General features: G+C 38.7%; 1 protein-coding gene across 1 annotated transcript in view; it reads left to right on the forward strand.

Annotated features, from left to right (window-relative positions):
* The first annotated feature begins 657 nt into the window (after nucleotides 1-657).
* The window catches only part of gpr149.S (G protein-coupled receptor 149 S homeolog), a 36,320-nt gene continuing 18,011 nt past the window's right edge, over nucleotides 658-18,966 (forward strand). Inside the window, exons 1-2 of the mRNA XM_018265748.2 lie at nucleotides 658-2,232; nucleotides 3,643-3,835. Coding sequence (XP_018121237.1) covers nucleotides 1,282-2,232; nucleotides 3,643-3,835 — 1,144 coding nt within the window. The 5' untranslated portion in view covers nucleotides 658-1,281. The remainder of the gene's footprint in view (nucleotides 2,233-3,642; nucleotides 3,836-18,966) is intronic.

The following is an 18,966-nucleotide window of genomic DNA, read 5'->3' on the forward strand; positions in this document are numbered from 1 at the left end:
GCTGGGTCTTCCCCAGCTCCTCCCAATAATCTGTCCACTCGTTCCACCACATGCCGAACCCTAGCACAGGCAAGCAGCAGACTGTTCGGCATGAAGCATCCTTATGACAGATTACCCAATGCTCCCTTCTAATAATTGACTCCCCTATAACTAAAACCTGCCTATACTTCTTTGCACTCCCTCCTCTGCCCATATTAGAGACACTGCCTCCCAGGGTGCTCTGAGAGTCAGTCTGCTCCATACATGCCAGTTCAGAGCTGTCCTTCCCAGCATCTTCAGCCAAAATGGCAAATCTGTTGCTTTGAACGAGCTATGGATCATCCCTCCAACCCCTCCATCCCCTACTTGGACAAATATGTTTTTTTTTTTTATAAATAGTAAAACTAGTAACTAATGACTGCCATTGTAACAGAAACTTTTCTCTGTTGTACAAGAAGGGACATGATTTCTGTAACTAATCTGAAAACAGCACAACGTTCTTTAGTAGCAGCACACACATACACACACAGCTCCAGTGCATTCCCTCCCGCATGACAGTTATAATTACATAGCTGCTGCCTCTCAGGCAAGTCTGTGGCAATATATAAATATATATATCAGACCCTTCCTTTCTCTAAACTGCTAGGTTTTGACTCCACCCTCCTGCAGCTTTCAACAGCACAGATGAAATCAAAGAGCATCTCACTCTACTACAGTTCTCACGTAGGCAGCGTGCATTGAACGTGCCAGACCTCCGTGCAGCACTCCCAATCAGGATATATAGTATATGTGGTTTCCAAAAAGGATTGCATGAAGCTGTCCCGTTCTACTACTCTGCCTTCACTCCATGGATTATAAACTCATTACTCACAAGGACAATGCCTGCATGCTTTCGTGTTTGACGCTGTGAATAATTACTTTCATTGTTTGGTGTAAAAGTGAGGATTTCCCTGTGCTTTGTTGGCTTTGCTGAGAGTCCAACCTGAAGAAAGGACATCAGTGTCCTGAAAGGCAGCAACATATTTTTCGGGGGTTTATCGTTAGCTCTTAAATATATCTGTTCTGTTGCTACTTTATTTAATCCCAGAAATACTCTAGTTTTATGCTTGGAATGTAATCTCTGATGTCAGGCTGTTCTGTACTGAGCAAATCCCGGGTTATGAGGAGCTTGAAGAGAAAAAGTAAGTTTTTCACAGCAAATTGGTAGTCGGATAATACAGCCCCAAAGGAAAGCTGTGCACCATGGGAGCTGTGAGTAAAGTGTGTCTGGAGAATTAAGTAGAGATTTACAGGCTCGGGACAATGTCTTTAACACCAACTCTACTACCAACAAACGGCACCAGGTTTGCACTAGATCATGGCATTATGGACATACCAAAGCCACCATTTACATTCAATGCTTTACTTTTCAGCCTGACACTATTAATCACTGTGATAGTGTTTGTGGGGAGCATTATTTCACTGGTTTCCTTGTTGAAAATAAAGAGCAGGTCAACTCTGTCTCTGCTGGTGACCTCCCTGTCTGTGGATGACTTAGTCAGTGTTGTACCCACGTCAATTTTTATGTTGCAACAGTGGACAACCCAGGCTCTTCCCCAGCCTCTGTGCTCGGCTGCAGCATTTATCTACTTGTTCCAAGGAATCTCAAGTAATTTCAAGGCATCCTCCATTATTTGCTACAACTTCTATACAGTTAATAAACTAGGAAACAGCGAATCCAGCAAGACATGTGTTAAAATCTATTGGGCCATTGTAACGATATGGGTGATTAGTATTCTAATAAGTGCTATTCCTTTATTTGCTTGGGGAAGATTTCATACTACATCCTGGGGATGTTTTACTGACTGCACAAGTTCTTACATTTTGTTTTTATTTGGAATCTATTCTCTTTGCTTTTGTATTCTGGTCATCCTTTCTGCCCCTCTAACCCACCAGTTGCTGTGCAGCGATGAGCAACAATATGTTCGTTACAAAGATATTGGCAAAGGTTATCTCACCCCAACGACACCTTTGGGCAGCAATGCCTCTTCCTTGTCTCCTGACAATCACAATGGCAAAACCTTGAAGAATTTCAATGAGAAATATGTAAACCCAGAGGCAGTGTTCAAGAGGAACGTGGCTGAAACAAGTGGGGATGTACAGCATTACTCAAACAGTATTAGAAGCAGCAGGAACATCACAGTACTGTATGCTCAGAAGCGCTTCTCCTTGATCCTTGCTTTGACTAAAGTCATTCTGTGGCTGCCAATCATGGTAAAGACTCACTCTTCACTACTACAATATGTTATTTGTGTCTTTTAATAATACAGGAGGATGTGGTTCATACAAGTTTAATAGGCAGATTAATTCATCCATATGTGACACCTTTACTATAAAGCCAGAGGCATTTTGATGTCTTTTTAAATTAGGTCAGTGGGGGGGGGGTCAAAAACTATTTCTAGTGGTTGAATGTTTTCGTGATGCCAGTATGATTGAGCTGTGTAGAACAAAATATAAATATAAATAATCTCTGCTAAAGGACCTGAGCAATGGGAAATGGTTAAGGAAAACATTACAGCATGACTGTAGCCCAGCCAGGGTGCAGGATTAAAGGACAAAAGCACCGCAGAAATTAATTCAGTGAAGCCTTGGTACCTCTATCCATTAACATGCAGAGAACACTACATGGCTGCCTGTGATATCACACCTATTAGGCTGAACAATAAAGTTTCTTTCTCTAATGGCAGTTTTAGTGAGTGGGATGCACGGGGTGGGGGGAATATGTGTTTTTTTTTTTATCATAGTGCTTCCTCTGATTCTCAGTTTTTCTGCCTGAAGTAGATGTAACCCTGGGGGAAGATGTTCAGGGTGGTAAAATATTTCTTTGGCTAAGTAATTAGGGGTTGACATTTCTTGTTTTGTTAAATATTATTTATATATATATATAGATATATATATATACACCTAAATAAAAATGTACTAAAATACAATGGAAGTGCTACTGATCTGGCCAAATTAACTACAGACATAGAGAAAAAGAAGAGAAATTGATCAATGCACATTTCCTGGTCATATAAGTAATCTATGCAGATGCATGTATTTACAAAGACAGGGTTTTTTTTAGTTACAACATTATGATAAGATTGATAAGCCAAATGATATATGAAATATGACATCTATAATATAATTCCTGTGAAGTGGTGTAAATTAAATACAGATATTAGGTGGAAGTGAATATGATTATAAGAAAGGAATAGGGTTGGCATTAATTATGTAATGGGTGAGAATGCTACAGTCACCTAATCATAAAGGCATGAATCCAAAATGTTACATGAAGACTATTCCTTGCTGAGGGTAGACTCATGGAGCAGGGGTCTGAATGTGGTGTTTCATGAAACTATTATAAATCAACATTGTAGAGTAATTGTAACTTAAGATTTAAATAAAGGTTATATTACGTTATTTTGAAAGTAGTGTTGCATGAAAGATTGATGCTTTTGCCCATACTCAATATTGCAGTATTATATATTAAACAGATAACTTCAGTTCAGGTGTTATTATTTGTATTGTTGTTATTCTTCTATTGATCTAGCCAAATCAGCATTCACTTGAGTCTGCCATATTGCTCAATACTTATTTTGTTATTTGCATTTGCTGACTCCATGCTCCATGTTTACTTTCTAGATACAAATGGTTGTCCAGCACATTGTTGGCTTTCAGAGCCTCTCTTTTGAGACCCTGAGTTTCATCTTAAGTTTACTGTCTGCCACCACCACTCCGCTCTTTGTCCTGTCTGAGCACTGGAGCCATCTGCCATGTGGCTGCATCATTAACTGCAAGAAGAACACATATGACACGCCAGCAGAAGAAAACCAAAGTAGGATATCGTTGTCATGATTTCAAAATATATTTGGTAGCACATCATTTTTAATTGCAGAGATTAATAATGAATGCACATTTAGGGTTCACATTTAAATTAACAGTTGTTTAAGGAATGCATTCAATGGGGGTAATTTAACCACCAAATATGACTTCATTCTAAAAACCCATTTCAACTAAATGCTTGATTCATACTGCCAATAAATACTTTTTAATTGGCTGCTGTTACAGGACAAACTTTGCCACAGGTACAACAAAACCCAATAGGAGCAATATACAAGTGTGGTGCACAGAGTGCAGTTTTCTATGTACATTGGCATGTTTCCTACCCCACAATTCCATAGTAATCACGTGTTTGCTCTGTGTTGCATCCACCACAGTTGAGTGTCAAATGGATTCAGAGGAGTGCCATGTTGGTGGGGCGCCATAGGCAACCCGGCCGGCCAACTCACAGTCCCCACCTTGTGAACACACGTTGACTTGCTGCCTACCATGACACCAAGGCATGAGCACAATGATGACCAAGTACTGCAGAGAATAAGCCTCAGCTTCCAAGCAGTGAGGGGACAAGGCACGGAATAGGGGTAGGCAGCAGAAGAAGCATGTGCCTGGCACCACCTGCCACTATAACCTAGGCACATGCCTCTTCTGCCTTCACCTATTTCTGGCCCTGAATGGATGAAATTGAGTTTGCGTTTTTATGCATTTTGTTGTACAAGTTGTGTCTCGCATTTTTAGAGCGAAGGTTGCATCACTTCAGGAGCATGCATTGAAAATGGCATTTGCATATGGGCACATGCTGAACCTATTGAAACAACCCACTGTGGGAATCCTGGAGCTACTGGAGCTACTGGGTGGGGGTAGTTCTAGGGTACCCACAGCATCAATAGGTGCAGTTGTACACCATTTATCAGAAGACACAGGATGGATGCACTATTGTATTGATGCATTATTGTAGCCATATGTCACAGCATACAATTGCTCTGGCACTGAAGTTGGGTTACTAGATCACAGGGTTTATTTACACGTGCAAGTGGCAAAATTTCCGCAGTGAGTTGCACGTAACAACCCTATTAAAAGGTACTTGTGTCAAAATGTACTCATTGCACTTCCGTATTGCACTTTGTGCTGTTCATTCCTTCCTGCCTCTTGTTCTGAATCATGTACAGTTGCACCTATAGAGGGGTTGTACTGTGAATTTACTTACAGCCAGTCAGTTAGTCAGTTTGCTTAACCTACAGGGAACCTCTGGAGATTTTACTGTGGTATTTAAATCACCCTGTGCAGCATAAGCCTTAAAAATGCCAATGTTCCATTACCCACAACTGCGTTATTATGTCATTAAAAGGAGGACACACTATTGATCGATTTCACTGTTTTTGTGCTAAGTCCAAAATCTGTGCAGCTGTAGAGCTATGTATGCTTCAGCCCCAGGAGTTGCTCTGGCTGTTAGCTATCCTGCACCTGCTACACCATTGCAACACGTTAGGGTTTATATTTTCTTGGAATAAAGACAATTATTTTATTGTTATTTATAACAAGCCACATTTGTATGAATTTTGTTTCTGTGAAACTTTCCTGAATTACAGCCCCATAGTGTCCCTTAATTGTCAGAATTGCACAATAAGCACATTCTTCCGCAGTACTGAGTAGCACATTACACATAGCATTGCTTACTTACTGTATACAGAGCAGCAGAGGTCCTGGAACGACTGCCTCTAAACTGCAATCACTTCAAATGTGTCTATTTAAAAGTGTTTCAAGTGAGATTTGTAGCATCTGTAGGGGCAGATGGTTTCTTTCCTTTATTGAACGAGAAGAAACTAGGCATAAACTAGTAGCCCTAAATTGCACATAAAATTGTGATGCACTCAATACTGCCTGGGCTATGTCTGGGTCAAAATCTAAACAAAACTTTAATTTCAAAGGAGTTCACAATTAGGTTATTCTGAAACCTGTTATTCAGAAATAGTGATGGGCGAATTTATTTGGCAGGTGCGAATCCGTGGCGAATTTGCACGATTCGCTGCCGGCGAATAAATTCACGAACCGGCCGCGATGTCGCCGTTGTCCAAAAACAACGTTTCATGAATTTTTCGCCGTTTTGTGAATTTCGCGGGAAATTCGCACATTTTTTGGCGAACCGAAACGGCGCAAATTCGCCCATCACTATAAAAAGCATTGAGTATCCTGGATAACAGGTCAATACCTGTATATTATAGGATTTCCTATTCTAAGCAACTTAATTCGTTTTTGAATTATTTGCCTTCGTCAGCTGCCTCTTTCCAGCTATTCGGGGAGGTCAAATTCCTTTCAAACATTTCTTTTATTCAGCAAAATTGTGTTTTTGAGTTTATATTCAGCTCACTGCACCATTGGAACCTTTATTTTAGAGCTCTTTAGGTAACAAAAACTATAGGATTGATGATTTAGGGGAGTTACTTTGAATGAACAATGTAAAACTTTTAAAAATAATTGGTCATGGAAAGAGATAAAAATTAAACCGTATTTTAGGAGGTTACCTGTAAACCTTGAGAGAACAATCAACTCTTTAAGAACTAGGCCTTAAATAGTAGCCAGGGTACACAAGAAACACCTTACAAACTTATTGTGAATCAGTTTGATGTGGCCCTTGTGGCCCAAGTCATCACGCTAAGCCAATTTAAGTGATAGTGACTGCATTTGGCCCATTAGATGCCATTGATATGTATAGTATATAGGTAAAAATATTAATGTGCCACTTCTAATTAGTGGCAATTTTAGCAATATCTTGTGCTCACACAAGTATATATAAGGTAGCACATAATCTCCAGCAACAAACAGTAGCATTAGAATGGGTGGTACTGAAATGTTCAATGGCTATCAATATGTCACCAACATAAGATTCCACCTTTCCACCAAGTACATGCATGCAATATATGACCTGCTAGAGCTGCAAAACGTTTGACTTAAAAAAACAGTTCAGTGTAAAAATAAAAACTGGGTAAATAAATAGGCTGTGCAAAATAAAAAATGTTTCTAATTTAGTTAGAAAGCCAAAAATGTAATGTATAAAGGCTGGAGTGATTGGATATCTAACATAATAGTCAGAACACTACTTCCTGCTTTGCAGCTCTCTTGGTTTCCACTGATTGGTTATCAGGCAGTAACCAATCAGTGACTTGAGGGGGAGCACATGGGGCATAACCATTTGCTTTTAAATCTAAGCTGCATGCTGAGGATCAATTGCAAACTCACTGAACAGTTATGTCCCATGTGGCCCCCCTTCAAGTTGCTGACTAACTCAGAGTTAGAGCTGAAAAGCAGGAAGAAGAGTTCTGGCTATTATATTACACATCCAGTCACTCCAGCCTTTATACATTACATTGGCTAACTAACTATATTAGAAACATTTTTTTTATTTTGCACAGCCTATCTATTTAGCCAGTTTTTATTTTTTACACTGAACTGTTCCTTTCAAGGTGAACTTTCTAAGTCATTGTAGAAACATTCAGAAGCAACAATCGTTCAGTTAAAGTTCACACAAACTTATAGTAAGGGACCACCACATACCACAGAGCATAGTCCATAAGAATTGAAACTTTTTGTCAAATAATATTCATGGCCAGTTTAGGGTTTTCCAGCAAACATGGAAGTCAGCAGATTGATTTACATGTAGAGCAATAAGTATTTCATGATTGCATCACATATTCCAAAATCAGACCTTGTATCTGAGGAAAATATTGTAATTTAGATCAGATATTGACTGTGCAATGGAAATCTGGGTGTGCTGGATATAAACTGTGTTGACTGTGATGATGCCCATTCCGACTGTATATTTAAGGACCTTCTGATTCAACCACTGGTAGGTGCAGCATGCTAACCCCTGATTATTCAAGTTCAAGTTCAAATAGTGAACTTTAACGTTCACTGATTAATAAATAAACATAACAAAAACAAGGTCCTATTTTATTATTACAAAGAAAAAGGAAATTGTTTTTAATAATTGCTTAAAATGGAGTTTACGGGAGATGGCCTTCCTGTAATTTATAGCTTTCTGGATAACAGGTTTCCAAAGTAACAAATCCCATACCTGTATTTTTATTTCATATTACAGGTATTGGACCTGTTATCCAGAATGTTCAAGACTTAAGGTTTTCCGGATAAGGGGTATATCCATAATTGGGAACTTCAAACCTTAAGTTTGCTAGAAATGATTAAACATGAAATAAACCCAATAGAATTGTTTCCCACCAATAAGGATTAATTATCTCAGCTGGGATCAAGTACAAGGTACTCTATCATTATTACAGATAAAAAGGGAACAGAATTTAACATTTTTAAATAATTAAATTAAAATGGAGTCTATGGGAGACAACCTTCCCATTACTCAGACCTTTTGATAATGGGTTTCTGGATAATCGATCCCTTATCTGTAATCACATTGTTCTAAACCATTTCCAATACCTTATCAATCTTATGTGTGTGTATGTGTTTGGTGAAGGAGGAAGAAGAGGTGTAAATCTAGAAAAGCAAAATGTTAGCATTGATCAACATTATCCAGCAAGAATACCCTCTGACCAATCATTTGTTGAAGGTATTAACTATTTCTAGCATCATTACCTCTGCCATTGCTTTCACTGTCCCTTTAATCCCTTCCAATCAACTCTCTTAGTCTAATCTCAGCGACCTTCCATCTGTATAGAGAATGCTATGGAAACATCTTCCTTCTATACTGAATCTGTCTATTTTTACAGCAGCTAGAGTATAGTCAACAGTCAATTCCTCCTGTATAAAAACAATAATATAGTGGCAAAATGCCTAATTTGCTATAGATGTAACAGTTAGGTTTAAGAAGTATCTTCTACAATGTGTCGTTTGTTCTTTGTGTGTAGCATTTGAAAATATATAATATGTGATACTATAGAGGATAAAACTACAGCTCTAACCTGGTGCCAGATTCTCAGTTGTAAGTTTACCTTTCAAACTTGGCCTGGAGCAGTGGCCCTGAAATTCCTAAAGAAAAGGCGATGTTTAAGGGCTGCTTAAATATTAACAGATTGTCAGTGTTTCTATAAAAGTATCTCTGTATCTGTTTGAAACTAATCCCCACAGCTTCTTATCCCCTACTTTCACCACATACTTCCCATGGCTGTATTGTGGATAATCTCAAAATTGTAGCGTGGAACAAAGTTGTAAATCGATTTAAATGGGAGGGAAAGTAGTTTGAATTTTATTTTGAAAGGTGTCAATGTAGAGACTGGCAGTGTGACATTTCAGTGAAGGAGTGGTTGCCAAGGCGTAAAAGCCTGGCAACAGCAATCATTATAGACATCTCCAGAGGGAAGGGCCAATTAACAGATAGTTACAGTGATTAATATATATGATAAGAGGATATAGGGGAATAGGGGAATTTAATATGTTTCGTTAGGGCAAAAAAATGATTGGAAAAAACATTGAGAACATTAGCAACCACGTTTTTCATTGTTTACCTGCATTTTTTGGAGAATTTCAGACCTTTTGTGCACAAGTGGCTTTTGGGAAAATGTGGTTTATTTAATAAAGGGCCACATTCAATCCAATGCAATATGGTACTTTTTATGTGATAAGTGCAACATTTCCTGTATCCGCTAAGCAATTCACTAAACACTTATCTCATTGACCAATATATCTTTCCATTACCTGTATTTTTGCTACCTAACAGCCTATTGAAAGTAGCGGGAACACTTACTTTTCGCAATTCAACCTGAAACGGTTAACATGTGAAGTCGTTTTCGATAATTCCAGTCTCACTTAGGTCACTTTGAACTGTCTGAAATGTTCTTTCTCCTATAGCTAAAGCCATTTCGCCCTGGTTCCGTCTTCTATTCTTACACCTGTGCCTTGTCGAACATGTTTTTAAAAGCCATTTCCAGCTACACCAATGTATACTTCATCAAATGTTGAGAGTGTGAGTACAGCCCCATTGAAAAAAGCTAAATGTGTCTATTCCTGCGCTCCACTGTGGCTGAACGCAGAAAAAACGGAACGCAGGGGAGCACAGCTTCAACATCTCATCAGTAAGAGCCCTTACACTTGAATAGTACTACAATACTATGTTTTGTACCCTAGCGACATCGCCAAAGGAGCGGATCCTTCCCCGATATGCCACTAACGGCCGTATGGTCGAACGATCGGATTACGATACACCAAGGGGCTCTGACAGGTCGGTTGGGTAAAAATCAAACCTTCCCGTTCGATATTGTGGCCAGATATCGATCGGGTAGACCCGTCGGAAGCCCCCATACACGGGTAGATAAGCTGTCAAATTGGTCTAATCTACCGATATCGGCAGCTTTATCTGCCCGTGTATGGCCACCTTTAGAAGAGCAAGGAGACTTCACCTAAAATTGCAGGTTAGAATGGCTGCTCAGCTGGTGATCAAATAGTAGTTGCTGCAGCACCTGAATGTCCCCCAAGACCAGAAAGAGCCATGGTCTTCTGGCTGGCTTAGGGGAGGCTAAAGTCATTGATCAATTTTGACTTAATAGCCAGTGTCTCATGGATCTCTATGAGCTTATCAAAAATTACATTGATCCTTTGGCACCTACAAACACGACAGTTCCAGACTTCACCAAGTTATTGGCAACCTGTCATTTTCTGGCATCTGGCAGCTTTCAGTTACCTGAAGGTCTTGCCAATGGCATGTCTCAATCCACTTTCTCTCAATCACTGACTCAAGTTCTTCAAGCTCTTAAAAAAATCATTTATTGAAACCAGACAAGAGTGGCTGAAAGTGAAAAGGGATGTTTATGTCCAAGGAGGTCTGCCTAATGTCATGGGTGCAATAGATTTCTTAATGCAATAAATTGTACTCATGTGGCTTTATTGTCCCTCATGGTGAGCAGCAAATTGTCCTCAAGAGGAAGCAGTTTCATTCAGTCAACACTGAAATCATTTGTGATGCAAATATTGGTTTGCTGCCTTCCCTGGAAGCACATATATTTCTTATATTCTACACAATTCATCAGACTACAGGCATTTTGAATCTGGTCAATTAAGTGGTGGTTGGCTTCTAGGTAAGTATTGTTTCAACTTTCCATATAATACTAAATATGTTGGCATAGTTTAGTCATGTCAAACATCTTAGAACTCTTATTACATAGTAATGTTGTTTAAAGAGTATCAAACAATTGTTAATGAACATGAACTATTCCAAATTATTCTTTGTCCAAACCCATCCATAATGTGTGAAGTCCCTTCATTTATATGATGTTTGTGAGATGTGTTACTACTAAAAACTCATAACAGGCCTATTAACAAAGGGATGAAAGATTAACCTTTCAAATAGAATCTTTCCATTAGGAGTAAATTAGTTGACACTCTAACCTTTGTTTGAGCTTTTTCTCTTCACTCCTGTTGCCCCCCCCACAAATAAAAACTAAAATGCAATTGTAGACAGAATTTAAAATGCCAAAACAGCAATGTAAAGTGTAAAAATGTTATAAAGGTTAATTTATGTAGAATGCAAAAACTCACTATATTAAGCATGAATTCCAATCTTTTTCAGGAGATGCTGGTTATGGGTGCCGACCCTGGCTGCATACTCCAATTGCTAATACAGTCACACCTGGTGAAGAAATGTACAATGCAGCTCATCAAAGGGCCAGACAAGTCATTGAGCCTGGATTGGCTTACTGAAGATGAGCTTCTGCTGTTTGGGCCATTCAGGGGTCTTCTACAGTATTCCTGTCGTAAAGTGTGCAATATCATTTTAGCAGCCTGCATTTTACATCATATTGCAGTGGGTAATCAGCTATTGGGGGATCTACAATAATCTGAAACTATTGAAGGTGTTGAGCAAGCTGAAGATCCTCCTGTTCATCCTGCAGATCCAGGCCAACGTGGGAACCAGGTCCGGCACCAAATCATTAGTGGACAATTCTCTTGTAAGTTCATTTAAAATGCTCTCACACATGAGATTCTGATTAGCCGTTTAGTTTCCAAATGTGCCTGCTACTTCATCTATCAACATACTAGTTTTCATTCAATGTCCTTTATATCATGCTGTACACTCATTCTTTTTTCAAGCAGAATGTTTGGCCCTGTCTATTTTTCAGACAAGTGTAATTTGCACATTACATGCTTCTAAACATTTCTTAGTGTGCCCACCACACAAAATAGCTTTTTATGTGAGGGTACTCTTTTGGTATTTACTGAAACATTATCAACATCTTCCTTCGATAACACCCTCTCCATTTCACATCACACTCTCTCATTCAAACAGGCTGCTTGCTATAGTAAATTGTACCCTAGCAACCAGACATCTCAGTAACATATCAATAGTGTAGGTGTTACAAGCAAAGCTATATGTTTGATTTTCAATTATAAAACAATATTCTACATGTATGTGTGTGAATTAAATTTTCCCTTAAACTACACATTTCTACAGAATTGGAATTAAACCTTGACTACATGTAAGTAGGTTTGGAGTACACGATTGAGACTGTACAATTTAACCTTCTGTATTAGTTGATAGTTTAGGCAAATAAATGTTGACCCTTCAGTGATCAATAAAAAAAACAATTCTTTGCCACCATTTGTATTACTAAAAATAAATAAAATTCCTTACAACAGGATGGTTTTGTTGTGGTTGTGTGGCCAAAAATACAATTCTATCCACTTCCAAAAACCTGGCCATTGGTGTCAAATAAAAAGTCACTTTGCTGCAAATATTACACCCAGATGCAGTTTCCCTATAGCAAATTAGACACATCAGGACAATAATAAAGTCTGACCAAAAATAATCATGGTTTTATACTGTGGGTTTAACTGTTATTTCTTAACCTTTTTTGGGAATATTTAAAGTGGGACATGCTATAACACTTGGCACTAGGCAATCTTGTTAATACAATCTATTTTTCTTTGTCCATTGTGTCGTATAACAATTCAGAAGTGGATGGTGTGTTGTCAGTTCTAGATATGGTATTGACAGGTGTTGTTTTATAGTCAAATATTGCTTTAGGAGTTCAGTTTGATTGTACTCCATTCTTTTCAGTGTTGTGCCAAATCATAATTCTGATTTTCCATTCTAACTAACTGCTAACGTGATTTAAAAATGTCTCTATTTCTCGTACACTGCAAATTCGCCATATCATTACAGCATCTTATTTGTGTTTCCATAGGAATTGTTATCCAACACATGGAATGGATCCAGTGCACTTTCAGAATCTTCAGAATCTTCTAATGGTTCCTGATTCTCCTCTAGCTCCTCTGAAAATATAGCATCATCATTTGATTGTCTTCTTCTTCCTCACATTATACTTCACTTACAGGATGACTTGTGTTGTGTACATTTTTGTTCACTACAAATTTTTGCATTATTAACAATGTCAAACACTTAATAAAGCTATTGGATTATTTTGTTTTAATGCAGTGTTTGCTGTTTCAGTAATTAAAGTATTTGTTAAAATTGTAGAGGACATTGCTGCTGTTGGCATCAATTGTTGCAAAAATAAGTTTTTTTGTAGGCCATATATAAGGAGACACATTGGAATGAGGAAGTGGATGGTAGCTATGTAAAACTTATCCTAGCTGTTGGAACATCATAATGTGGTGGTGTTGTTGGGTTATTACTAGCATATATGTTGGGCATTGTTATACCATAAACACTATATGGGTGTGTTGTTGGCCAGCGAGGAAAACATGGTTGGTGCATGATGACATGATCCTCCCTTACATTTTCAGGATGATGAACAAATTGCATTTATTTTTCTGTTGGATTAGGAGTGTCAGTTGAAACACCATCTGTAGTTAAAGTTTTAGAATATGTACTATTATTTTTGTCCACGTTGCTATTTTTATGCTATATTTTTTTTTTATGCTACATTTTTATGCTACAGAAAAGATTGTCCCATGGGTGATGGTTGTTGTTTTTGTTGTTGATCTGTAAAAAGAGACAAACGTGTTAATCATCCATAATCAAATGGCAGAATGTTCACAAAATCTTGATACTATCCCTTATGCATATGCAGAGTTTTTGATTAAGTGTAACCTTCAAAAAAATATGTAGCTCTCTTTCTCTCCCCTCCCTCCCTCCCTTAACCTAGAAATTAGACACTATTTAGGTATATATAGATGGATAGATTACATAGTTCAGTTAGATTGATAGATTATATAGTTACCGAGAGACAGACCATTATCTTACATTTTGTAATGTTAGACGTTGTTTTTCTTAATGGTGTTAAGAATGTCAACAGCTAACTCATTATTTTATGTGGAAATGTTGATATAATTTCTCACTTTTCCCAAAATTTTGAGTTTTTAAAGGGGGGTGACTGCAATACCCACATTTGTGTGTGAGGGTCATATTCAATCAAACGATAACTTTTTCACGCGTGGCTTTTAATGTAGTCCATCCTCTAAGTATATTAGTGTGTTCTGTTTCCAAAGACTAGGCCAATGGGGAACAATCTTGACATCAGAATAAATGTTAAGGTCAAGTACTCCATTACAAAATCAATCATTAGGATATTTTGGTTGTAGTTCAAGGGAAAAAAATCCCTGTGTGATTGTCTTCATTTTACTAAGCCTGACCCACTGTTCTGAAACTGTTCTGAAACCTGTAACATCAATTTGTGCACAAACACAGGGCTATTATTAGCACCTACACAACTAATTAAATAATACAGATCCATTTTCCAGAAAGCTCTGAAATACGGTATACCAGCTCCCATGTACTCCATTATAATTAAGTAATTTAAGTGCCTTGTACTTAGTAACATTGTAACATAGTAAGTTAGGTTGAAAAAGGACACATATCCATCAAGTTCAACCTTTTTAGTCTATGTATAACCTGACTAACTGCTAGTTGATCCAGAGGAAGGCAAAACAAACCATTTGCAGCCTCTCCAATTTGCCTTAGAGGGGAAAAAATCCTTCCTGACACCAATGGCAATCGGACTATTCCCCGGATCAACTTGTACTGTGAGCTATCTTCCATAACCCTGCTTCTGATCTTCGCCTCACTTCTCCTCTGATCACTTCTGCCCATTCTCGTCTACAAGACTTCTCTCGGGCTTCTGCTTTTCTCTGGAACTCTCTGCCACAAGCTGTCAGACTTTCTCCTTCCTTCCAAACTTTCAAGCGCTCCTTAAAGACCCACCTGTTTAAAGAGGCTTATTTGATGTGCCTTAATTAATCATTGCTGTATCAAAAATGACAAAGTGTTTATATAATCCTAAAGTCTCAATTGTACCCTAACCTTTTAGTTTGTAAACTCTAATCTCTAGGTCCTTCTAACCCTATTGTACTCTGTAATCCTTGTTTGTTATCCACAATTTATTCCCTGTTTGCTATAACTGCAGTAAAGCACTGCATATCCTGACATCGCTATATAAATAAATGATGATGATGATGATAACCCTGTATTCCCTCACTTGCTAAAAAGCCATCCAACCCCTTCTTAAAGCTATCTAATGTATCAGCCTGTACAACTGATTCAGGGAAAAAATACCACATCTTTACGGCTCTCACTGGAAAAAAAAACCCCTCTGAATATTTAGCTGGAACCTCCTTTCTTCTAATCAGAATGGGTAACCTTGTGTCAGTTGGAAAGACCTACTGGTAAATAAAGCATTTGTAATAAAATTACCTGGTGTGCGGCGGCGTGGACGGCCGCCACGCCGCCGCGCTCCTGGTCCGGCGCCATCTTGATTATTCTAGGGCGCGTGCGGCGTGCCTGCACGCCTCTTAAAGGTACAGGCGCGCTGGCGTGATTGCGTCAGCGCGTATTGACGCTCGTTTTGGCGCCAATTTTGAATGTATTTAAAGCCCATTCTGACCCCCAGCCAGTGCCCGTGATAGAACTTGTTTCTAGTGGTTTCCTGAGCCTTGTGCATCTGTTCTGAATCTCGTCTGTCTGATTATCCGTGTTTGACCTTGCCTGTATCCTGACTATTCTGAAATCTGTATCCTGACCCTTGCCTGCCTACGACAACTCTTCCTGCTTAGCCCCTTGATTGACAACCCGGTTTGACCCTTGCCTGCCTGACGATTCTGATATCCGCCTGCCTCGACTCTGCTTGTCTGACGATTCTCTTGCCTGCTCCATTTGTACCGTGACCTTCGGCCTAAAAGACTCTGCTAACTGCCGTGCCCCTTCGCCAGCCAGAACATCTTGCCTTGCACCCCTCGTTAAGTCCAGGTGGCACCCAAGTAAACTGAGGGCTCCTCCCGAAGCCCAACAGTGGTCACACTACTGGTGAAGCCGAGCCGAGACCAGGGTGCTTGGCATTTGTTCTGGTATCGGGTGCCGGTCGTGACAGCATTAGAGAGATTATTATGTGATCCCCTTTTATATGTATACATAGTTATCATATCACCCCTTAAGCATCTCTTCTCCATTGTGAACATCCCCAATTTGGCCAGTCTTTCCTCATAGCTAAGATTTTCCATACCTTTTACCATCGTATTTGCCCATCTCTGTACCCTCTCTAATACAATAAGTCCTGTTTGAGTGATGGAGACCAAAACTGTACGGCATATTCTAGATGGGGCCTTACAAGTGCTCTATACAGTGGAAGACTGCATCTACTGTATATACTGTAGTTTGTAGATGCACTCAGAATAAGCTATGCCTTAATATATAGCACTGTCTATTAAAGGAAAACTGATGATGAATCTGATTTGTAAGCAGAGAATGGTTTCCCTATTAATGATGTAATCAAAATGAGGAAATGCTCATGTTTTGATGAATTCTGGTTGTCTTTTATTGAAACAAATAACATTTTCTCAGATTTTCATAATATTCGTAAGAGAAATATAACCTGAAAAATTACTTTATATAAAAACATCAAGAATTGGGAGACTCTATCAAGCATGAGCAATATAATTATAATCGCCTTAGTGTTTGCATTTAGTTTAGAGCAGATGATAACTTTTCAGCCTGGGAAAGGCTGTAACACAAGATTACCTGCATTTGGCTGACAAGTAGAATAGTACCTTATTAATAAATAGCCCTTGGCATATTTACAGAAATGACTGGCCATCACATTCCAGCACTGTTGATATTTGCTTGTCAGCCAGCAGCTATGCTCTAGTAAACAGAGGGGAAAACAAGATGCTGGTACAGACAAGTTGCACATTACCGTAGCATTTAGCCATAAGATATAGTTCTCCATATGAATGAATATTTCGACATGATATTTATATCTGTTTTCAACGTTACAGTTGGCAATACCAGCATAATGAAGGACATTCAGACTTTCACAATTTTATTTGTAATCACCATAAGCATAGAATCAGTAATGATGTCAGCACTAAGGTGTGGCAGCTTGGGTGTACCTAATTTACAAAAGTATTATGGAGCTACATAACTGAGACATCTCTTAACCTGGTCCCACTGGTCATAACCTACTGTTTGGGGTCAAATTGAAAACTGTGTGATTAATGACTTCCATCTCAATTCGTCAATTTTTTCCAAAATCACTTTAATGCAAACTCCTCCATCAAAGTTTCAGCGACCCGACTCTGGTCTAAACTTAAACATAAACCTAATTTATGAATGGTCTGAAAGTACAACTTACTTAAAGAACCTAAACTTCCTAGCAGGCACTTTTTACTTCTTCTACAATAGATGGGCTGAAACAAATATATACACCGTTAGAGATATCCTGAGCCCCCAAGATAATAAAATACTTCCTCTCCAAAACCAACCTGAGGGATAAAGCTCTGCAAATCAGTCTTAGGAAATATGAATACTTTCAACTCTGCCATTTTCCACAGCCATATGCAACTTTTGCAAAATCCAACCATCCAACAGCATTTAAAATCCTGGCCAACGATGGGCTTCCACAAAAGGGCTGGATTTCAATCCTTTATAACATTTTCACTACCCCTCAGGGTGGTTCCCAAGATAGGCATAAATGTATGAACAAATGGGACTCCATTCTCCCATATCCATTATTAGACTGGACTAGCATTTGGGAAAATGCCAGGTGGATGATCACGTGTCAGACAAAAATAACAATTTTTTTAAATCGCTGATATTCTCACTACCATATCCCAGACAAGCTTCATAAACTTTTTCCTGCTTTTGCTCCAAACTCCAAACAGTTGGAGGAACTGTGGAGCACTGAACTTTGGTACAAACACTATGGCAGCCTAGTATCCAGTGAAGTAGCACGCCTCCTAAGACATGTTTTTTCCTAACAGATCCTTATGGATCCCTCTATATTGCTATTGGGGAAACCCTTGCCAAAAATATCAAATGTAGAATTTGTGAATCAAAAGGCAAAAAGCAGAATACCTGCTAATTAGTGTTTATTATGCATCCACACGACATGTTTCGGGCAACAAGGGCCCTTTTTCAAGTGTTTTCACATATGCTACATTGTTAATCCAAGTAGTGCAGCAGATGGGGTAGGTTCAATTGGAAGCACCATGACTTTTGAAATAAAAGTGAAGACCTGTGTCCAATAGCCTTGGATCTCAACACAGGACCATATCATGTGGAACCAGTTTCTGGTTTCCAATCCACATCTAGGACAGATTTTTGACCTATCCGGTTTTATCAGGTTAAGTCTCTCTGGTGTCATATAGATGCGATGAAGAAATTTAACCTGTATCAATTTGTCCGTAGCTGACACCAAAGGCGGTAGGAGGTGCCGTAGCCCAGTCGCCAAATCGTTATCTGTTAGTGTAGGTATATCCAAGCTCCATTTGGCTTGACAGGGTAAACCACCGACTGTAATTGTTGCAGTGTTATTCAGCACTGTGAGTGCAGATGCAATGAAAAGGTGATGACTGGAAACTGTGATGTATTATATGGCCATTAGTATTACTCAGGATAATTCTGCACTTTTGGGGAAATAATTAGAGGACTTAAAGCAACAGAGGGCAATAATATACAGTTGCATATAGATGTTTCTATAAATACTCCTTAATAAGGGTTATACAGTATATAGTAATGGGCTAATTCACTTTAATTTCTTTCAAAAGTTGGACTGCCAGAAAGGTTTTGTGTGCAATATACTTCAGGTGCTGCCAAGCTTTTGCTTACAAGATCTTAAATTAGAATGAAACCACCTGCAGCATCTGCATTTGTTATAAAATTGCTTTAGAAAACAATGCATTGTTAATTAAGAACGATGACATACATTTTATTTCTAA

The sequence above is a fragment of the Xenopus laevis genome, chromosome 5S, assembly GCF_017654675.1.
Source record: "Xenopus laevis strain J_2021 chromosome 5S, Xenopus_laevis_v10.1, whole genome shotgun sequence".
Lineage (NCBI taxonomy): Eukaryota > Metazoa > Chordata > Amphibia > Anura > Pipidae > Xenopus > Xenopus laevis.